This window comes from Pimephales promelas, chromosome 7 (genome assembly GCF_988280905.1).
Source record: "Pimephales promelas chromosome 7, fPimPro1.hap1.1, whole genome shotgun sequence".
Classification (NCBI taxonomy): Eukaryota; Metazoa; Chordata; class Actinopteri; order Cypriniformes; family Leuciscidae; genus Pimephales; species Pimephales promelas.
In genome coordinates, this window is record NC_142775.1 from 12,344,773 (window position 1) to 12,368,585 (window position 23,813).

A 23,813-nucleotide genomic window follows, 5' to 3' on the forward strand; every position below is an offset into this window, starting at 1 on the left:
AACTGAACGGTATACTCACTGTTGGATCGTGTTGGATTGGTGTCCGTGATCCAGTTCGATAGGGGGCGCTGACATGAAAAACTAGGGTCCTAAAACTGCGGTCATAGAACTGGGGTCCTGAAACTGCAGTCTCCGGTTGTGCAGGAATACCCTTCTTCTCGCAGCCAGCGCTGCAGCGTTAACTTCTTGCAACTTCAGCCCGAATTATATTTATAGAATATTAGCGGAGAGAGAGGAATCAAGCAGAAGAATTTGTGCACGAACAGCTGCTACATGACGTTTCAGAAAGGTATGTTTCTTGTATGTCAGATTAATCTACAAAGATTTATTTTAAATAAGTTGTTTTTTTGCTACTGCCTATGCTAATGCTACTGTTTATGTTAAAACACGCAAATACAATACAATCTTTTAAACTCAACCTTACAATCCTCAAATTAATTTATTTTATTAACTCTCTCTCTCTCTCTCTTTCTCTCTCTCTCATATGGGATGTTAGTATCAAAATGATTCACACGTGGAAGCATATCAATGAACTTGATAAATGTTGCAAAATGTTTTACTCAACTAAATGCGCTTCAATAAACTTGCGTGTGCAAAATTCTAAATTTAACTAATGTGTATAATTTGTACAAATGGTGACATTTTTGTGAATGCAAATGCAATCTTTTGTATTAGTGTAATCTGTGCATCCAGTGTGCAAGCTAGTGTTATGCGTTTAAGAACGCACTCGAAGGCCACCACAATGTCGTAAATACCACTGGGGAGGTCGGGATTGCGTTCATGTGCTATGGTAATTATGGTAAATACCAAAAGCCAACGTGGAAAATGCACATGAATGAACACCCCATCATGTGGTATTTTCCACTGGGCAACTCGTAGAATATTTTGATGGCCGAGTTGCCGACATGAGATAACCTTTGATCTTTTCAAAATGGCGGAGAGCACCGCGAGAGTCGTGAATGGTAAAAATACTATTCATGATCTAGAAAATATAGGCTACAGCATATTATTTACCTTTTGAGTTTTGATAAATCATTTTCTTGCTGTTGCAGATGACTTAAGCAATCTAAAATAGTTTTAGCTAAATAACAGGCCTGGGTCTCCATCTTTTTACCACATTACGACAACACTTAGTGCGATATATCGGCCGATATTTTTATTTATTTATTATTATTTTTTTCAGAAACCCGCAACAAAACATTAACAGATTTCCCTAACAAAGTTATTTGTAGTTATATGAGTTTTAACTAATACGATAAAGCATTTTAAAAAGAAACTTGTTTCTTTTATCGTCACAGCAGAACAGAGGAACATCAAAATATATTAAAGTTCTGATAAATAAAATAATAATTAGTCCCTACATTGCCTTATAAGCTTACCTGCACTTTTTAAATTCTTTCCATTAAGCTACATCAAACCATTTTCAATCATCAGTTGCTGCCTGCCTTCTAAAACCTACTATTTAGCGATTCTAAATCAAAAAGTGTTCAAAAGTGCTCAAAAACCTGCCTGGAACGCAGCATAATACTGTTTTTGACCCCCTTTCGCCTTCAAAACTGTCTTAATTCCACGTGGCATTGATTCAACAAGGTGTTAAAATCATTCTTTAGAAATGTTGGCCCATATTATTTTTCTATTTATTTAAGTGTACATTGGCGAGTATGGGTGTTTGTAAGGGCTAAATGCTGTAATATGTTTTGTATATATGGATTTGTTTCCAATAGAGTGCCGAAGTGATGACGTCACTTTCTAGGACAACTCGGAAGCTAGCGGCGCATGGGTTCCCTCAGTCGAAAAGCAAATGCATTTTCCCCCATAGACTTTTGGAAAATCGCAAAAAATAAGATCTGTTTTTAACAAAGAGTTGTGACCCTTAAGGCGGGCATACACTGTGCGATGTCTGTGTGATTTCAGCAAGGTACCTACTCACACTCAACGAGTAAATCGCATGCGATGCAAAGCCAAAGTTCAGGATTTATGTGCTCACACTGTACGGTCCGATCGTCGAGCTGCGACTTCACTGCTCACACTATACGTGTAATATCTGCGATAACCCCCTGGATTGCGCTTATAGACGTGTATAATTATAATATCTATCATTACAATATACATCCAGAGATATTGTCAAAACAAGCATCTGCTATCCATATCAAGATGATTTTTGCATTTAATTATTATTAGGATTATTGTATTATCATTATTAGGGGAGGCCTATAGGCAAATTTTATTATTAAATTAATCCGCTATTGTAATTAATTTGCCGCGCAATATTTTCACAGCACATAACCAACGTGCTGTGAGGATAATAAAATATTACATAATTTTGCTCCTCATTAAAAATTGCCTAAAACATTTAGGTTGATTACAATGAATTATAGGCATATAAAATAGCTATTAACAGTCTATAATATCTCCAAACATTGCCATAATTATCATCAATGAAAATTAAAAACAGGTTTATTTCAAAAACATTGTTTAACAAATTAATAAAAGAGGTGTTACATCGCAGGTGGCTTGGAAGACGTGGGTAATATTATCCATTTTGCAACACGAACTGGAGGTAAGCAACAGTAATTTGTAGCTAGTTTGAACCACAGAACTTAAAGCTCTCTCTCTTTTCGTTTTTATTTGAATTTTATTTTTGCTGCAGATGAAATGGTTAAACTTCTGTTTTCGCACAGGTGCAGTGAGGGAAAAAACACTGAATTTAGGGCAATCGGTCCGTAGCGTTGCTTCAACTGTGCGATATAGTCACGAGGAGCGACCAAAATTTCTGACATGCCAGAAATTCATTCGACCATCCGATTGTCGATCGTGAGAGGTTAATCGCCTCTCGTTACTCTCTGTACACTGCACGATCACTGCATGACAAACGACGCACGACAAAGCTGAAAATCGGTCCGACGTGAAAAAGAGTCGCACAAGTCAGAATTCGGCTCAAAATCGTACGAAAATCGCACAGTGTATGCCCGCCTTTACGCGTTTTGTCTATCAAGATCTTTACAAGTTAAAGGGTTAGTTCACCTAAAAATGAAAATTCTGTCAGTATTTACTCACCCTCATGTTGTTCCAAACCTCTATGTGTTTATTTGTTCTGCTATACACAAAGGAAGATATTTGGAAGAATATTTTAATCATTCCCAATTGACTACCATAGTAGGAAAAAATACATACTATGGTAGTCAGTGGGGAATGAGATCTGTTTGATTAAAACATTCTTCCAAATATCTTCCTTTGTGTTCAGCAGAACAAATAAAAACATAGAGGTTTGGAACAACATGAGGGTGAGTAAATACTGACAGAATTTACATTTTTGGGTGAACTAACCCTTTAATCCAAAATTTAACTGATGATTTGGGCGGGGTCTGAGCCGGTCAGCCATTTTGAGAGGATACACTATTAGTTGCCAGGGGCAACGCCTTCAGAACTACACAGAGGCGCGACTAAATATGCCAGAAATAGCGAGAGAGAGAGAGAAAGAGACAGACAGCACAGCGCAGTATTTGTTTACATTTTAGTGATACACGGCAGTGTCTTTGGAAGATATGGAGAAGGAAGAGAAATGAAAGTGGTTCTATAACAATGCTAGCCAGGTTTATTTAGAGAAACTGCTTGTGGATAAACTGACAGCAGCAACAGCATGAGCAACAGTGAGCAAAGCATGATTTCCAAAGCAATACATTTCAGAACAGTTCGCCTTTTATTTAACACAAACAAACGAAATGAATACTCTGTTATTCAACTAGAGTTGTTTAATTTGTTATAGATATATCTGTACCGCGAAATGTTTTAAAAAGACACTTTTTTTTAATGACGTGCGATTCGCATTGACGGGAATGTCCTATCTGTCCGCTTGACGTTGCATGGCAGGTGCAAATGCACGTATCTGATTCAAATCAGATTTATTTCCACATATGAATGAAGCCTGAAACATCAAGTTTGACTGAATTCTCGCTGTTTAACCTTACAGATTTGGGGGTTTCTCTAATGACTTAAAGCTTCTGAACTCTTGCATTGCGTAGCAGTAACGTTAAGCACTGTTACCATAAACCAGGTGCTTGAATATGTCAGGGTGTGTGAAAGGTGGTAGTGCGTCGGGTCTTTCGTCCATTCTGTAGCATGTCGTACGGGTCCTACTGTATGTTGATGACAAGTAGTTTCTCTAAATAACGCTGCCTAGTGTTGTTATGTAGTCTCTCCCGATAGAGACCCTCTCCTTTCGTTCCATCAGAACGAGGATGCAAATGTTAAAAATAGCGCTATAGCGGGAGGGGGAAATCGGAAAAGCTACACTCCTGAAATTATGTATAATCTGACTAATCAAAGCCCTTGCTGGCTGCGTCGCTTCGACCCGTAGTTACAAATTTTTGGAGGTGCACGTCGAGCTACGGCGGAGGGGTCGGAGAGGGGTTCGCGTCGACGGATAAGGGTCTGCAGGGGTACGCCGTCGATTCGATGCAGAAGCATAAAATAGGCTTTAGAGTTGCTATAGACCATTTTGCAAGATGTAAAAAACACTGGTCCAGAAACACTTCCTGTTTCAGTTTGTAACTGTTTTCTTTATTTAACACGTAAAGAAAACATATTAAAGATGTTTGTTTAAATTTTTGATTCAGTTTTATATGTTCTGTTGGTTGTATTTTATCCCAGCTTTTATGTAGTGTTAAAAAACTGAAACAGGAAGTGCTTCTGGACCAGTGTTCTTTACATCTTGCAAAATGGTCTATACATCTATACTCGAGTGTCGAGTATACTTGCCTATACTCCAGTCGACACCTGGCCCTGTTCATTAGTGCTGCAGCAAGTTAGTTAGGTTAACAAGTTAGAGTTAGGATTTAGGCTATGTTTACACGGAAACTAAATAAATGTGGAATACTTCTAGTTTTGTTTTCTTCTAGTTGTGCTGGCTGCTCTCTTAAGGGCCTGAGTGTGCTTGTGGTACCACGGCGTTGGCCTATTTTCTTTAATCTTCAAGCGCAAAGGAGCAACTAGCTGTCGCGGTTATGGAATTTCCCTTGCGGTAATGTTGAGTGGCTCAATAGCGCGATATGCGGTATTACCGCCATTTATTTATTTATTTAATTTATGTATTTGTTGCTATATAAATAAAGTTTACGATGTGGACAAAAACGAGGACATTTTCAGTAACCAATGTAACCGAAACTAAACAGCGTCTACAGTATGCGCATTGAAAGACTTTCACTCAGCGTGCATATTGTTATGACAACGGACTTTGAGCGAGTCATTGAACAACAACATTCAACGAACACGTTTAAAAAAAGCTGATTCATTAAAACAAGATATGTAAAGAAACAATATGTTAGGCTAATTATTTTTAACTTTGAGGTTCAACTTTTCAAGGCTCAGCTGAGCAGCAATGCGTCGCATGGGCAACGCTAAAGCTGATGCTTCACTTATTAGAGACCAATATAGCATTGATTTAATGCGTGACTCACTGATTTTATTTCACCGCGGCTTCCTTGTGCTGTGTGATGCTGACCAGCGGTGCCTCTGACGCGCATTTATGGGAAAATACCCGTGAAGAGAACGTTAATGATGATGTGACGAATATTTCGCTTCCCTTTGACACGACAAGCTTTTCACGACTTCAAAGACAGACGCAGTAATCGCACGCGCTCTGCAGATCTCTCTCATTCACTGTCTGTGTGAAGCCTGTAGGCTACACATCACCATGATAAACAGTCTTGTTATCATTATGAACTTGTTTAACATTCAATACACATGCATTAAGTTCAAAACAAGAAGGGTATAGCCTTATAAAAAAAAAAAAACGTGAATATCGCGGTTGCTGCGGTTACGTGCAATCCTCTGCGGTTGACTTGTCAGAAGCGCGGTACTACAATATTGCGGTTACCGCGACAGCCCTAGGAGCAACTGTGTCTAAAGTGCTGGAAAAGTTTAAAGTTTCTGTCACAATATCGAGTTTGTCTAAACTATCTGGGATGCTGAGATTATGAAACTGATCAGGAAGATTTTTTAATAAAAAAATCTTTAGTAGCAGAAGTAATAGGTCGAACGTATTTGTAACGGAGTCAGCTTTGCAGCCTTGGCTAAATAAAGTTTACATGAGACTAGACAATGATCTGAGATGTCATCGCTCTGCTGCAGAATTTCAACGGCATCAACATTGATTCCATGTGATATTAAATCTAGACTATGATTACTACAATGAGTAGGTCCTTCTGACACTTGCTGTCTTACTCCAATAGAGTTAAGAATGTCTTTAAATACCAATTAAATACCTTTAATTACCAAAGGCATAAATTTGAAGGCGAAAGTTTGAGGTGAAATCCGCTTCTTGTGAGAGGGGCCAGTTCTACGTGGTTGCCCATTTGCAAGATGGCTTATGTTGATCGAGCATCCATCGAGAGTCACCGATCGGTATTTGCTCTGTAGATCGTCGCCGTACTTGCGTCAACCAGACCCTCCGGAGGCATTCCCAGTTTGTCAAGTTTCACTATTTGCTCCACCATTTGCTCCTTGATGACGGCCGCTTTCAGCGGTACTTTCGCTTGTCACGCGACCAGTTTGATGACCTGTTGTCCTGTCCCACCTGTTATTGAGGCCAAACACATTAGATAACATTATAAACTGAAAACCAGGCCTGCCCCCGTTTATCACTTCATCACGTGACCGCAGGAAGCAGGCTCCTGGTTGGTTAACGCGGCGCGAATTGACGCCACAGTTCCGTTTTTTCAACACGGCTTTGACGCGAATTTGTGTCACAGTGCACAAAAAGCACCAAATAAAATCACTCGCGCCAGACTCTCAATTCGCGTCATTTGCGTGAACTGGACGCACGAATGAGGCAAATTCGCGCCCACCGCGTTGTGCTAAATGCCTCATTCACCTTCAGACCATAATTTCAGACCTTCAGACACATGTAGACTAGGGATGGCAAAAACTAAAAATTTTCTTGACCGACCACCGAGCCTCATTAGCTGGTTGAAACTGGTTAACCGATTGGTTTAAAAATATGCGCACACACACACAGCCCCAGCGCCGTCCTTCCACTCGTGTCACTTTTTTAAAATCCCCATACAGCGCGAAACACGAGTCCAGGGGGTCGCACACCGGACGAGAAGCTCAGCGCCGCGGAGAGACACATCTTTCAAATTCGAACACATTATTCTCTATGAGTGTACACACACCGGCGGCACCATTCAGCGTCTTTCCGCAGTGCCCAGCAACGACTCAGGACCGTGCTCAAAATCCTGCTGCGCCACAGAGCGCCATTTGCATAGTTTTATATAAAATTACAATTATTTTTGTCTCACATCGTTGCTAATGTATCCTCACTGCACCCTATGCTCCAATATACGTGTAGTTTTGCATTCATTTACAGAAATCAACTGCTTGAATGGCAATTGCTGATGTTATTGGATTTTTCAGGTGAGATTCTCAATTCATTCAGTTAACGGATGCTCTGAGGTAACGTTAAAGTTTTCAGACTGCAGACTCAGCAACGATTGTATTTAATTGTTCAGTACAATCATAACATAGAACAGACATTATCTTCATTTCATGTCTTTAAACATAACAATTTTGCTGGCCATACACTGATGAGAAAGTGCGCGTCCAGTGTGCGATACTGCGAGTTGTCCTACGCGGCGCAGCACTCCGGTGTGCGGTGTGACCTCGCGGCAAATGTTTTTTTTGTTTTTTTTTACCGACTACCGTCAACTTTGATCGGTTAACATTGATACGGTCAACCATCGGTCATCGATTAACATCCCTAGCGTAGACTTGTCTTTACATTGACGTAACATGGAAATCATTTGCGACAGACACTCGATTCGCGTTTGCTGTGAACGCGGCATAAGACTTTGGCATATTCCTAGAGAGAAGAGCAGCTCTTTGAATTATTTTGATGTACTGAAAATTAAATGTAATAATTGTTTCTTTCATGTCAGACCTGATGGAAGAGAGCGGGGAGAAAGAAGAACTGAGAGAAGTGAAGGAGGAGAGAGAAGAACTGAGAGAAGTGAAGGAGGAGAGAGAAGAACTGAGTGAAGTGAAGGAGGAGCGAGAAGAACTAAGAGAAGTGAAGGAGGAGAGAGAAGAACTGAGAGAAGTGAAGGAGGAGAGAGAAGAACTGAGAGAAGTGAAGGAGGAGAGAGAAGAACTGAGAGAAGTGAAGGAGGAGAGAGAAGAACTGAGAGAAGTGAAGGAGGAGAGAGAAGAACTGAGAGAAGTGAAGGAGGAGAGAGAAGAACTGAGAGAAGTGAAGGAGGAACATCATGTCAAACCTGGAGGAAAACCTTTGAGTCGCTCAGAGACTAAACAGACATTTTTAAAGAAAAGAAGAGCCAAGAAATCTTTCACCTGCACTCGGTGTGGGAAGAGTCTCAAAAGCAAACAATTTCTTGAGATTCACACGAGGAGTCACACCGGAGAGAAACCGTTCTCATGTGATCAATGTGGCAAAAGATTTCTCTGTGCATCAGACGTGAAGAAACACCAGAGAGTTCATACGAAGGAGAAGCCGCATTCATGTTCTGTGTGTGGAAAGAGTTTTTCATGGCTGACTAATTTACGTAGACATGAGAAAACTCATACTGGTGTGAGAGAGTACATGTGCTTTGAGTGTGAGAAGACTTTTACTACAGCGGACATGTTAAAACAGCACCAGAGAAGTCACACTGGAGAAAAACCTTACAAGTGTTCACACTGTGACAAGAGATTCAGTCACTCATCATCTCTGAAAACACATGAGAGGATCCACACTGGAGAAAAACCTTACAAGTGTTCACACTGTGACAAGAGATTCAGTCGATCATCATCTCTGAAAACACACGAGAGGATCCACACTGGAGAAAAACTACACACGTGTGATCAGTGCGGGACGAGTTTCTCTATTAAAAGTCTCCTGAAGCGACACATGAGCGTTCATACTGGAGAGAAGCCGTTCTCATGTGATCAGTGCGGGAAGAGTTTCAGTCGATCATCAAACCTTAATGCTCACATGATGATCCACACCGGAGAGAAGCCGTTCACATGTGATCAGTGTGGCAAATCATTTCTTTGGGCATCAAACCTGAAGACACACCTCCTGAGTGTTCATATGAAGGAGAAGCCACATTCATGTTCTGTGTGTGGAAAGAGTTTTTCATGGCTGACTAGTTTACATATACATGAGAAAATTCATACTGGTCTGAGAGAGTACATGTGCTTTGAGTGTGAGAAGACTTTTACTACAGCAAACGATTTAAAACTGCACCAGAGAATTCACACTGGAGAAAAACCTTACAAGTGTTCACACTGTGACAAGAGATTCAGTCAATCATCAATTCTGAAAACACATGAGAGGATCCACAGTAGAGCTAAACTACACGAGTGTGATCAGTGCGGGACAAGTTTCTCTTTTAAAAGTCACCTGAAACAACACATGAAGATCCATGGTAAGTAGTTTATTTTCATCTGCTGAACAACAAAATCTCTTCTGTGTAAGTTAGCCACACATCACCCTTTAGTCAAATCTCTCGTCTCCACCTATAGCCGGCGTGTGGTGAGCACAGGACACTTGGGGTGCTTCTCATTTCTTATTTGTGCATCCTCGTTTCCTTTCCTCGCTTCCTTTCCTCACGTCTCAGCTCCACCCCCTGTAGGACGCGAGGGAAGGAACCGAGGAAAAGAAACGAGGACGGAGGAATCGAATAAAAGCTTTTTTATATACATTGGAATACTTGATCACTCGAGCGTCATCAGCAGCGCTAAAAGGAATCTGCCCTTATGTTGTTGAAGTTTGGTCATTTAAAGGTAGCCTGGTTCAACCAGACTCTAGTACATTTCATTTTTACATAGAGTCTGGCCTCTTTCCATTGAGAAACGTTTACTTCCTTGTAGGCGGGTTCTCTGTTAAAGTTCAAAACTATTGGATCTGCCCAGAGTCACTCAGGATCTGCCATAGCCAATCACTAACGTGTGGTCGTGACGTATGTCATGCGCCGAAACGGCTGGAAACAGCCCCTTTCACACAGCGAGTTGATCCCAGGAAATGGGAAATTGCCAGAACGCCTTCTGTGTGAACGCAAACACGACCTGGGATTGATTCTGGGATTGATCCCGGGTTGCCCAGACAGCAAACTGACATTGAATCAACGTGGAAACGACGTCTCTCATGACATTGAAACAACGTTGATTTTGCTCATCGAATTAACGTTGAACCAACGTCAGACGCGGCATTCTTCAAAGCTAAATGAAAATCGAAAATTGGTTTGCTTTCCTAACGTTGAAACAACGTTGATTTCAAGTTGATTTTCCGTTAGTTTTGAAAGAATGACGCGTCTGACGTTGGTTCAACGTTAATTCGATGAGCAAAATCAACGTTGTTTCAATGTCATGAGAGACGTCATGACAATGTCAGATCAACGTTGTTTAACTTGTTTCGATGTCATATTTCCACGTTGATTCAATGTCAGTTTGCTATCTGGGTGGGGACCTAGTAACATTGCCGTAATCAGTCCCGGAACGCGCGCTGTGTGAACAAAAGCCAGGACCAATGCCGTAAAGGGTGTGTCATAGTGATGACGCTCGTGCCATCGCGCGACTCTGTTGCTCTTAGAAGAAAGTTTGTGTTCGTCATCAACAAAGAAAGGACGAACAAATACCTGCAAACTGGAGCGAAGCAGAGACCAGGAGCTCCTCACTATCCGTACTGAAGCTGAGATCGTTCACCAGCTTTGTGGAACGGTATACGCGCGTACGGTATGCGCGTTTACATGTTTTCGACGCGTCCGTTATACGTCTCATCCTGACGTCATGTGTCTTCCCGGGATTTTTACGGGTTGTGTGTGAACGCACTTACAGATCCCGGCAAATCACTTGCAGTGTGAATGAACCGAAATCAAACAATCCCGGGACAAATACTGGGTCACATTATCCTTGTATTTTCTGGAATCTCAGTGTGAAAGGGGAAACAGCGAGTCTGAATGATCAGAGGATTATGTTTACAATAGGATTTCAGTCAACGAGAGCTGCAGGGTATGTTAATCTAGGAACAACTATTAATTTGAAATGTATATTTGACAAGAAGGACAGTGATATATTCATTTAACGGTCGTATTCATTCAGCTGTGTCTAATCATTACAAATATGTGGACGCCGCTGCTGTCATTTCTGATCTGCCGCAAATGCTGTACAGTGAATGATCTGTCTCTATCTGCAGATGTGTAATAAACAACAATTTTTCATATTACGTCTTATTGTTTCTTAATTACCTTAATTATGGTCTTCAAAGTATGTGTTTGTACATTTTTATATGGAATTTAGTTTTTTTATTAAAACAAATTAACCATCTAAAACTGAAAATCAAATTATGGTCTTCAAAGTATGGGTTTTCACATTTTTATTTATGACATATTATTTTTTTAAAATTACAACCAATTTGTATGATTTACAACATGTAAAACTGACACCCCAACCTCCTGCATGAGTAACTACAAAGGGGCTCAAAATGTTCTACTCATCACAAGAATCAGTAAATTTACTGTTGGGAATATGAGCTAAGTTACTGACATAACTCCTGAGTGCATATTCAACAACAGTTTAGCAGCCAGGACTCGGGGCTTCCGAACACCAGGCTACCAGCATCCATCCAAAATGTCACGGTCATCGTGCAGACCGAGCTGCCCAGCCAGCACAACCTTTCTGCCTCCTTCACTTGGTCCTCCGTTAGTGCAACGAGGTGAGACGACAACAATCCGGCTTTAAATTCTGTATATTCGGCAGTTTCTTTTCCAACAACGGACCGAATAGCTTTTCTCACGTCTTTCTCTGCTGCCATTACTGAACTCAAACTGACGCGCTACATCAACGTCATTGTTTTCAGCCACTCCCTCTATCGCTGATTGGTCCTACAAAAAAAGAGTTCTGGAAACCTAAGAATATACAGCAGTCCCAGACGTAGTACTGAAGGAAAATGAAATTGAGTGGAAGTGCGTAGCCGTAGGAGGGCGCAGCCAGGCTAATTTAAAGGGGGGGTTGACTGCTATTTTTTCTTTGCATGATTATGTTTATAGGGTGCAATATAACATGTATCCGTGGTTTTTCTTATTTCAAAAGTCTTATTTTTCATAAACTTCTCCTTTATTGCAAGCTGCGCTCTCCTCTGTCCTCGAACGAGCGGTTGACTTCCTGAGTCTATGAAACCACTCCCTCAGAAACAGGCTGTGGGCTCAGATTGGTTAGTTTCGGCCGGTATGTTGTGATTGGCTAAACTGTCGCTTACATTGTCCGGAAGGTTAACGCCCATTACCTTTACGGGCGAAACGTGCATGTCATGAGCTCCGGTCCAGATGTAAATATGTGTCGAACTGCAGTATCTGTTTGAGGCAGAATCAGACCGAGAAAACCGTGATGAACAGAGTCAAGCAGAAACTCACCACACACGGCTCTTATTAAACATTTCTGACTAATAATTTGCTAATTTTTTTTTAACTTTATACACGTTTGTTTTATACAATAGCATCTGACTGGCAACAATAGCAACTGACTGGCTACTAAACAGCTTGGCATTAGTTCTTGATCAAATCGAAAATGACGTCATAGAACATATGTACATGAAAAATTACATTTACAACATTGGTACTTATACAAAATTCAGGTCCATAATGTTTGTAGGCGTTTGTCGTAGACACAAAATAGCATAACTAGCAGCCTAGTGGCTATAAAGCCAGCACTGGCATTTGAAAAAAAAAAAAAAAAACCCACAAGGCTACGTCGGGAATTACATGCAAATACATTTAAAATGATTAAGTCTTAGCCTACTTACAGGTTGTGGCCCAACAACTGCTGCCTCTGGTTTTAAAGTTGGAACTGCTTCATGTTTTAGTAACAGTTTCTTGTTGAATTCGTGGAGATTCTGGAAGCTGTCTTCCGTAAAATGCGCAGCACAGAGAGCTAAATTACGATCGTCATTTTCAGGAACATAATCAAACATAAATTGTATCCATTGTTGACAAAGTACAGTGTCCGTGGGAAGCCCGAACACAGAAGACCTGACAGCTGTGTGAACACAACACACTCGATGAGCTGCATAAATATGCACATGCCCTTTTTTGCATATTCCAGAGGTGATGTCTAAATAGATGTCTAGTGACGTCTAAAACCCAGCTGTAGTCCGAATCGAGTCGTTTTTGTAGGCATTAAACTTCCTGATTTTTAAAAGATGATATCTCTGCTTACATTGAACTTTCAGCGCTGCAACTTTGCAGATACTGTTCATGCACCAACCGCAACATTACACACTATTTAAAATGAAAAAAGTGAAATCGCAATCAACCCCCCTGGTTATTTAATAAATGCATAATAAATAATAATAAAGATAGGCTACACTTTTTTATAGAATATTAAGAGTTTATAGAATATTAAGAATTTAAACAAATGTACACAGGAAGATTCGTCGTCTTTTGGGAGGTGACTTTTGGATAGAGAAGTGGACATTGTATGATTGCATGTTGATTGGATCATTTGATTTAGCCAACCAAACTTGTCATCAACCCATCTATGCTTATAAACTTTTACATTACTATTTAATTTCTTCCACTGCAGGTAAGACTCCAGCCTAGTAAGTTAACCAGGTCAGGTCCAGTTTAAGAGTTCTGGGAGAAAAACAGCGCTCAGGAACCAATTTCTACAGTTTAATATCCTGCTGTTTTTAAATAAATAAAGTGTAAATTGCAGGTTAACCACCACAGCCAATTAATGTGTAAATTAAAGTGCTCAGTATGTATATAGTTAAAATTTCTGTCTAAAATGCGTTAAAATAACATTTATTGTGGTTTCTTCAAAGGGTAGCATGTTTTTTTACAGTATCTGGGTGATGACGTCAGTCAAGCGTGGGCGGTAATGCACTCACTCTGTGTGTTTGGACGTCACGCCCAGCCCAGAATGGAGGGGGCTTGCTTAAAACCACTGTAAAACGTACCAACTTTTCATATTATATGCAGCATTTTGGTATTAACAACATAAAAAACTATTGTGTGCAGTTCGTTTAGTAAGCATGTTGCATTATCTTCGTGAAAAATTTAACCTGCAATTTACACTCAAAGTAGTCTTTTATACATTTCTCATTTTAACCGATCATTTTAATAAAGCTTGAACATGATTTTTTTTTCAGAAGTGTTGTACACAAAACAAAACAAAAATTCACAGAAATTGTTTACCTATTTAAAAAAAATGTATGCTAGGTTTTTTTATTCAATATATATATATATTTTTATTCTGTGTGAAAAGATGTTATTAAATGTCAAGAACAGTGTCTTCATTTTAGAGTACACAAAATGACTGCAGCAATCCATATTACAGTAATTTAAAAAAATTATTTAAAAAATATTTTTGGTGATAAAACAGTACTGTGATTATTATTAATGTTTACAGTATTTTTAAAGTTACTGAGATTAAATTTACAGTAGGCATTCTGTGAAATTAACTACAGCAACTGACTACTTGCTAAATGCTGCCAGCAAGTTACTGTAAATTTCACAATTCTGTTTACAGTGCAGCAATGAGTATCTCATGATCACAGCAGAGAGAGGTGAGGAGTTACAAGAACACAGAGGAAGAGTTTGATCCACCTAAATACTGCAAACAGGGGTTGTCCACTGTGTGGATCCTCATCTTCAGGCGACTTTCAATGGAGAAACTTCTCTCCAGTGTGGATCCTCTCATGTTTTTTCAGATGTTGTGACTGACTGAATCTCTTTTCACAGTGTGAACACTTGTAAGGTTTTTCTCCAGTGTGGATCCTCTCATGTGTTTTCAGAGATGATGAGTGACTGGATCTTGTCACAGTGTGAACACTTGTAAGGTTTTTCCCCAGTGTGAATTCTCTGGTGCTGTTTTAACATGTCCGCTGTAGTAAAAGTCTTCTCACACTCAAAGCACATGTACTCTCTCACACCACCAGTATGAGTTTTCTCATGTCCATGTAAATTAGTCAGCAGTGAAAAACTCTTTCCACACACAGAACATGATTGTGGCTTCTCCTTCGTATGAACATGGAGTACGATGTCATTTAGGACATCCTCAGACCTCAGACATATGAGGCATCATGCCTCAGACTAAAAGGCTTCAGTTATGGACAAACTGAACTGCTTTTCGCGCCTCAAACTGAAAAGCTTCGGGTCTCAGGAAAAACAATGTCAGGTGTAAGGTTTAATCAACCAAGAGTTCAGTGTTTGACGGTATAACAACCAAGCTTTATTCAGTGGCGCAGCACATAGCTAATGCAGATTTGAATGTTCGATCGCTCTGTGGTAGTATCCCTATATTACCATAATGGTCAATTTTTGTCAAATGTTTAGTCGTTGCCAAATGTTTTAGATCAAAACCTTGTCAAATGTTTAGTCGTTAAAGTAAGATTGTGTGTTTGTTTGAATCGAGATAGCGATCTTTTAATTATTAAACTGCTGCTTAAAGTGTCTCTCTCTTTTCAGGCTAGACATCATTATTAAAAAGAGTTTACATTAAATTCGATAAAACCTGTGCATTTGAGTAAAAGTATCTCAGTGTGTATTATTTCAGTATTTTCATACATCGAATTGTCAGTTACGCGGCATGCAGAGCCAGCATCAGTGGAATTTTTTTTTTTATTGCAAAAACACAGTACAAGTAACACAATATACATTACAATATACAAAACAATGACATTAAAATAATACAAAACAGTTTTGCCAGGGGAAGCATAAGGGCCATCACAAAGAAAAAAAGGACCATATGTTGACAGTTTTGATTGCCTTTTTGTTGTTGGAGCCAGAAATCAGCTTAATATAATGTACAACATCGTTGAAAAAAAGTACAAAGTTAGGTTTTTTAGCACTGAATTTACATTTATGAATATGAAATTTCGCCAAAATAATTAACAAATTTATAATGAAATACGTCTTTTCTTTCCTATGACTTCTATAAAAACAAAAAAAACAACATCCTTCCACAATAAAGCAAAATCTTTATAAACAGCATCAGTGGAATGAGTGGAACGCACTATAGAACGTGACGTCACAGTACTAGTATACTAGTAGACAGTACACAACACTGGTCGATTAAAAGCAAACTTTCTCACATTCTCTTCATTACTTTGCTGACAAATTTCTACTGGCATTTATTGCAGCGTAGTTATTTAGCATTTCAAAATGGGAGCAAACTTTTCTTGTGTTAATTGTGCACATGTTTCTGACAGTGTGGACAATTTACACAAAAAGGAGAAAGGCAAGAGGAGGAAGGCAAAAACCATCAAGACCAGCTCAAGTCAAGGTAAGTAAAAGGACCAGACATGTCAATGTAATTGGTATATGTAGAATATGTAAAGTTCTGTTTTTATAGTCTTATAAATAATAATGCTTAACCATTAATTGAAAACTTTACTAGAGAATTCAGTAACATAATATGCTTGACATATAATAGAAACTACACATCTTTGATGACAGATATGTGAATGCATTTAAATAGACATTCAAATGTATTACCTCTGTATTACCTCAAATTTTATTGAATGTGAAATTGCTCACGAATTATAATTATGCTGCATGACGTTTACCCAGTTGGCCAAATTCATTGTCTGAAAATGAACATGTTGTGCTAATCAGATGGCAAATCAATGAATTCTACATTTGCATGTATGATGCAAATATACACACACACACACACACACACAACTAAATGAAATTTAATGCAGGGGACTTGGTGTAGGTTTTAAAATTTGAAGTATTTTTAATTTGACACTTAAACAGAGAACAGAACATTCTCGCCTATTCTCACTGACCGACAACTGAGGAAGCAGAATGCACAAATTAGACCTCTGTGAATGCTCCCAAAAACTCGCTTCATTAATTACATTAGCTGCACCAATATTAGTGTCTAATGAATATGGTTTTGGTTAATCTTTTATTAATAGTATTTCATTAAAACCATCTTTTGGTTATATCAATTCCCTCTTTAGATCAGACTTCTCAGGATGTTCCCTGTACCAGTGAGGCTGATGTCCTCAGCGTTGCAGAGGAACCTGGTCATGCTGAAGTCGATGACGAGTGGAGCGAAGACGCCTTCCAGGACTTAGTGGGAGATTTGTCGGAATGGGGTGCCGACATCCTCAACTCTTTGAGCTCTGTCTCGATTGTTGACGTCCTCCAAGCTACGATCTGTGCCACATCTGACTATAGAGTTCCAGTCCTAGATGTGGCCTCCTATAGAGCCAACGTCCGTCGAGTTCCTGTCCGAGATGTGGCAGACTGGAGTGTGGACGTCCCCCAGGTCCCAGTCAGCACCACATCAGCTCCAGGCTTGGAAATGGCTGACTGTTGTGTTGATGTCCCTCCAGTTACAGTCTGTGCCACGTCAGACTTGGAAGATGATGTCCTTCCAGACTGGGAAGATGATGTCCCTCCAGTTACAGTCTGTGCCACGTCAGCTCCAGGCTTGGAAATGGCTGACTGTTGTGTTGATGTCCCTCCAGTTCCAGTCTGTGCCACGTCAGACTGGGAAGATGATGTCCCCCATGCCAGACCAACAGGGGACACTGTATCTGAGAATGAGATTATCTGTAAGTTGACTGTCATGACTCCAACACAACACAATACAGACAAACTTGTGTTGTGATATTATGTCTTTACTCATGCCAACTCAGGCAAAAAGCAGTTTTCATGTCAACTCTTCTTATGTTTCTTTTAACAGACGTCGGTTGCTGGAGCTATGAAGTCGGCAGGAAGCTCGGTGAAGGTGGCTTTGGAAGTGTTTATGCTGGGACTCGCTTGAAAGATGGCCTTAAGGTAACACTTATTTTACTTTTTTTGCATTATCTATCGTATATTCGAATAACTCTACTTTTAAATTGTTAGACATGCTCTACTTGATTAGAATTTAAATTCATGAAACTGAACTGGTCTGTTCAAGGTTGATGGCTGAAATATGAACTGCACACACATTGTTAATAATTCTAACACAAATCCATTTTTTGTTTTGTTGATTAGGTGGCGCTGAAATTCGCTGATACCGTGGGTATTGAGTGGATCGACATTGTAAGTACTCTGTTTCTCTCAGTCAATTTTTCAATGGACAAACTGCTATTGTCAGTAGTTTAGTAGTGTTCTACATCTTTTCTCCATGTAAGATCATAAGAATTGTCTTTCTTCTAGGAGGATAATCCTGAACCCGTTCCACTGGAGATCGGTCTGCTAATTCTCGCCAACAAAGGCCCCAGGGTTCCCGAGATCATCCAGCTGCTGGACTGGGACGAAGAGCCAAATCGTTACATCATGGTTCTAGAGTTCCCTACACCCTGTGAGAGCTTGATCGAATATCTAGACCGGCACGACTACTGCATCGAAGAGAACGTGGCAAAGGTCATTATGCATCAGGCAGCAGTTGCAGCTCAAACATGCTGCCAACGTGAAGTGTTGCATCGCGACATCAAGCTGGAAAACCTCCTGATCAACCCGGATACCCTGGATGTCAAATTGATTGACTTTGGATGCGGCGAAATCCTGACCGACGCGGGATACACGTCCTTTGCTGGTGTGTATTATTCCTCAGAGCTGTAATGTGGGTCTCAAACTTAGATGACAGAAGCCGTCAAGGTCTTACAAAGTATCATGTAATGGGATCCACCATTCTGAATCAATAGCATCAAATCATTTCTTGCATGCTAATGAATACTTTTTTCTCTTTTTTCCAGGCACAGAAGAGTACTGCCCCCCTGAGTATAACTTATTCGGCTTGTATCACGGGAAACCTGCGACGGTGTGGTCACTCGGGGTACTCATGTTTACACTGGTGTGTGGGGAATTTCCAACGTCAGATGACTTGGATATGCTAAATTACAACATCTGGACAAGAGATGGCGTATCACAAGGTAAGATCTTAATTTCAGCAAAGAACACTTGCAATTCTAAATCATACAAAATAGAACCAAGTAATATAATGGTTGTGTGGGTAAAGCAGTAATATTTAGCTATTTCAGCTTTAATCAAAGAGAACGAGTGTGAAGTTTAAGGTAATAATAGGACTTCTCTTCTCTTTCTTCACAGAATGCTGCCAATTACTTTGCTCTCTCCTGCAAAGACACCCATCGAAGCGGCTTAAATTGGATGTTGTCTGTCTCCACAAGTGGTTTAAGTACTTCATATATAGATTTTATGAAGAAAGATCAGAAGACCTTCTACAGAATGACTTGCCACCCGACTGGGGAGATGATGTTCCTCCAGTTCCAGTCTGTGCCACGTCAGACTGGGGAGATGATTGATGTCCCCCATGCCGGACCGACAGGGGACACTGTGTCTGAGAATGAGATTATTTGTAAGTTGACTGTCATCACAATACAGACAAACTTGTGTTGTGATATTATATCTGTCTTTACTCATGTCAACTCAGGTAAAAAGCAGTTTTCATGTCAACTCTTCTTATGTTTCTTTTAACAGACGTCGGTTGCTGGAGCTATGAAGTCGGCAGGAAGCTCGGTAAGGTAATAATAGGACTTCTCTTCTCTTTCTTCACAGAATGCTGCAAATTACTTTGCTCTCTCCCGGCGTGTCATGATCTGTAGAAGAACGAAAACTAAATCATCATGATTGTCTTTCACGATAATGAAGTATTTTTTTTTTTAGTGAGACACTGAAATGTCGGCAACCAAAAATATTCATGATTCAACAATAGACCCTGACACATTTAAAGGGATACACCCAAAAGTTAAAATTCATAACTAGCACTTTGGTACTTTAAAAAGTTCATAAAGAGATTGATGAGCGGTTTAGTCCAAAACTTTTCTGAAGAGACTGAATCGCTTTGAATTTAGGCTTTTATTCTGAAGATCTTTTATTTGAAATGTCACAAGGGCGAGTAAGTAATAACAGATTTTTGGGTGAACTATCCCTTTAAAACGTGCCACCTGAGAAGCGCTAATGAAATGTCACCTATGGTCCTTGATTTTGGCCCTACATATTTCATCCAAAACCGAAAATGAATCTCTACCACTTTACTACTTGTTACATACAGCACAATATAAACATCAAAAGATATGTAATCGCTCAGTCAGTTTCTACAGTGGAAAAACGTCAATACAAAACAGCTTGTAAACAATTTATTGAAACATCAGTTATCTTAGGAAAATCATTAAATGTCCACAAACTCAAGAAAAAAACTGTGCGATTAAAGCTGTATCGGTAGGCTATTTATAGATGTAAAACATTGTCGGTATAACGATACAAAAGTGTGAGTGTCCGATATAGCGCTTGATGTTTTCATTAAAATGTGCGCAGCACTTTACCCATAGATCTTAGTTCATTTGAATTCGCCACAGAAGTAATAACATCACGGCGAGATTTAGTAAGAAAGCATTCAAATGTCTCCGTTATTAACTGTAGATCTGTGTTAGATCAAAAACGTTTTCACGTTTTGACGTGGAAACCAGGAGAAACATTGTGCAGTGAATAATGTATAGGTTTTAAGTCCACAGATCAGCAACATTCACCATGGATTTAATGTAACACTGTAACCATTAAAAGTTTGGCAGAAATAGTAAAATGCTTTCAAGTACATGTAACATGTAATTTTTCCAGCACTTCAAAACTCAAATATTATCATATTTAGGCTACATGTTATTTTTAATGTGATGACCAAATCATAATTTGTTAATCCTTCAAAGGTTACCCCCATTCATTAAACTAAAAGTTTCAAGACTCACACTTATTTAAAAATATTTTTTCTTTTAATAATTTATTATTTTTTAAATCAAGGAAATTTCTTTCTTTTTGCTGTATCGAAAACGTACGAACTGCGACACAACGGTCCTATCAAACCGAACTAAATTTTGTGAACATTACATCCCTACTTATTACAGATGCTGATCTACCTCAAAGTGTCAGGGATCGGAAGACACAGACTGGTAAGTTGAACTGGTTTATTGAAACAGATGCACAATGAGGAATGGCCAGTAGCGTAGTGGGAGTCTGAGGTCGGATCTATCGACGAGACCAGACAATGAAGAAATGAACGGGTGAGTCTTTTATGGTGCTGGTGAATGAGACGGGGATTGAGTGCAGGTGGTGGTGACAGGTGATGGGCTGCATCCGAAACCGCATACTTCCCTACTAAATAGTATGGGAAAAAGAGTAGGCGAGCGAAAAGTATGTACGAATCATAAATGAGTAGGCGAGAATTATCTAGGTGACGTAGGCCTACTAATTATCGCGAGATTTGGACGTACGCACATAGTGCGTCCGAATATGGCTACTTTCTATACAAATCAAACAAACAAATCTATAAAGTAACTAAACATGTTATATTTCATTTGTCCCTTATTAGTGTTGATATATCGAGGAACATTTAAGTTGGATTAAAAGTGAGTTAACACATCAACCTCAGCATGTAAATGCAGTGTTGAGCAGTGTATGTTACAGGGACAGAAGAAGACGCGTGTGCCCAGTAAACACAGAACGTTCCCATAACGTTCCCATATGGTTCCCATTTGGTTATTTTTTTGGGAACCAAATAAGAACGTTCTAAGAACGTTCTCTGTAGGTTTTTTTTTTAATAACCTAAAGAGAACGTTCCGGGAACGTTCCCTGCAGGTTATTTTTAGATTTAATTTTATAACCTAAAGAGAACGTTCCGGGAACGTTCCCTGCAGGTTATTTTTAGGTTTAATTTTGTAACCTAAAGAGAACCTTCCCAGAACGTTCCCTGCAGGTTATTTTTAGGTTTAATTTTTATAACCTAAAGAGAACGTTCCGGGAACGTTCCCTGTAGGTTATTTTTAGGTTTAATTTTGTAACCTAAAGAGAACCTTCCCAGAACGTTCCCTGCAGGTTATTTTTAGGTTTAATTTTATAACCTAAAGAGAACGTTCCGGGAACGTTCCCTGCTGGTTATTTTTAGGTTTAATTTTGTAACCTAAAGAGAACCTTCCCAGAACGTTCCCTGCAGGTTATTTATAGGTTTAATTTAATAACCTAAAGCTCTCTGTGAAAGTCCAGGTTTACAGTTGAATATTCAACGACAATATGTTATTTGAAATAATCAATAGGCTACTGCTTTCATATTCTATTTACAAAGCACTTTCAGGACATCTTTATTGTATGTACATATGTATACGTGCTGCTTGATTTTGACGTGGTTTATCATCAATGCCGTGCACGTGAACTTTCGAGTCTCTCAAACACTGGAGCGGCCGGCGCGCAGAGTTGCCATGGAAACGGCGCGGGACCACTGCTACTGGTAAACAAAACTCCCTCTCGTCTCGCTGTTGTTTCAACTTTTCACGGCTTTTTTCAGGTGAGATTACTCTCTAAAAGCACACGAATAATACTCACAACTGTTTTTGACATTTCTTCTACTTGTAATTGACACGAATCTGTTAAAAATGTACTTTATCGACATGGTGTAGTGTCTTCGGAAAAAGTCCGTTAGAGGTAACTTAGCAAAGAGGTAACGTTAACGTTAGCAAGGCTAACATCCACGTTAACTCGGTTGAACTTTTATTTATTAAAGTTTCTTTTAATCACCTCTTATGTGTAAATGAGAGGTTTTGTAAGGGTTTTACTGGGAAGTGAGCTAATTTATTTAACACAAACGTAAACGTAACGTATCGGTGATGTTTCAGGACTTTTAGGAGCAATTGGCCGAAACTAACGTTAGCTCAATGGTAACGTTAAACACATTTTGATTAAATGTTCTGTGATTTCAGTAGTAACGAAATAACCCATAACAGAGAGAAAGCTCCACTAAGTTACTTCAACATTTCTGAAGACAGCTGCTGCCGGAGAAGTAACGTTAGGACACAGCCAGGTGAGCCGAGGAAGCTCAATAAATAAAAAACATTTATGATTATTATCAGTGTTGAAAACTGTTGTGCTGCTTTGTGTTTTTCAGGATTATTTGATGAATAGAAAGGTTTAAATAACAGCATTTATTTGAATATATTTGTTAATGTAATGCATCCTTGCTGAGTAAAAATATGAATTTCTTCTTTTTTTGTTCTATTAATTTTTAAATCTATCATTGACCCCAAATGTTTGAACATTAGTGTAAACTACCCTTCATATGTTTGTGGTCTATTTAACAATGAATCCTGGAGGGGAAAATGGTTTAAACTGTTACAATGGTTTACACAAACGCATTAATCAGTATAACTGTTTTTAACATAGATAATAATCAGAAATGTTTAGGGTTAGGGTTAGATGTTTACATAGTAAGAATGTATAGTATTCAAATATAAAAAAACACTGACTTTTTAGGTCATGTTTCTCATTCAAGTCAGATGATTTCCTATTAATTCAATTGAATATGGTGACTTCAATTTACATGACGTCGTGAGCAATCAAGTCATTTATATAGATCAGTGAGTAGTGCCCAGCATAAAAGTCCACTAAAGGAGATTTCTCGCATTTTACCCCTAAACTCTGGAATACCTATGAAGGTAAAAGAGTAACAAGACTCGAGCACAAACAATAAATACTTGTATGCTAAAATTTACACTCACAGCTCCAACGTGAAAACCTCATCTAATATGCAATAACGTTGAAAAGATCACAGTTTCTGTCCTGACGAAAATTTTCTATCTTATTTTTTGCTTTGCAGAACAAGTTTGTGACTGACTTAATGAAGCCAGTTTGGATCATGCTCAGAGATGTAAGGGTTACAAAAAGTTAACCAGAACTCTTATGGACTCCATCTTGTCTTCAAAGAGATGGCAACATGAACGGGAAAAAAGGGGTTGTTGGTGAAAAAAGGTGCAGCTAATAATTGGTAAGCATGTCTGAATATCTTTTATCAATAGTTATTATATGACAAGCGCTGAGCGC

General features: G+C 39.2%; 2 protein-coding genes across 3 annotated transcripts; both read left to right on the forward strand.

The window, feature by feature from the left end:
* Positions 1-115: 115 nt before the first annotated feature.
* LOC148978310 (uncharacterized) lies at positions 116-14,876 on the forward strand. The gene is made up of 2 exons (XM_089133069.1): positions 116-289; positions 7,935-14,876. Exons 1-2 carry the CDS (start codon positions 274-276, stop codon positions 9,428-9,430), a joined length of 1,512 nt encoding a protein of 503 aa, XP_088989195.1. The 5' UTR covers positions 116-273; the 3' UTR covers positions 9,431-14,876.
* Positions 14,877-14,979: 103 nt separating this feature from the next.
* On the forward strand, positions 14,980-20,897 carry LOC120477844 (serine/threonine-protein kinase SIK3-like). 2 transcript variants are annotated; one of them, XM_089133067.1, is made up of 9 exons: positions 14,980-16,275; positions 16,961-17,560; positions 17,692-17,786; positions 17,988-18,035; positions 18,153-18,531; positions 18,692-18,868; positions 19,044-19,311; positions 19,434-19,477; positions 20,852-20,897. In XM_089133067.1, the coding sequence occupies exons 1-7, from the start codon at positions 16,155-16,157 to the stop codon at positions 19,256-19,258; spliced, it is 1,635 nt and encodes a 544-aa protein (XP_088989193.1). In that variant the 5' UTR covers positions 14,980-16,154; the 3' UTR covers positions 19,259-19,311; positions 19,434-19,477; positions 20,852-20,897. The 2 variants fall into 2 exon arrangements, with proteins under 2 accessions (XP_088989193.1, XP_088989194.1); XM_089133068.1 differs by having other exon boundaries at positions 19,434-19,472.
* Positions 20,898-23,813: the final 2,916 nt, after the last annotated feature.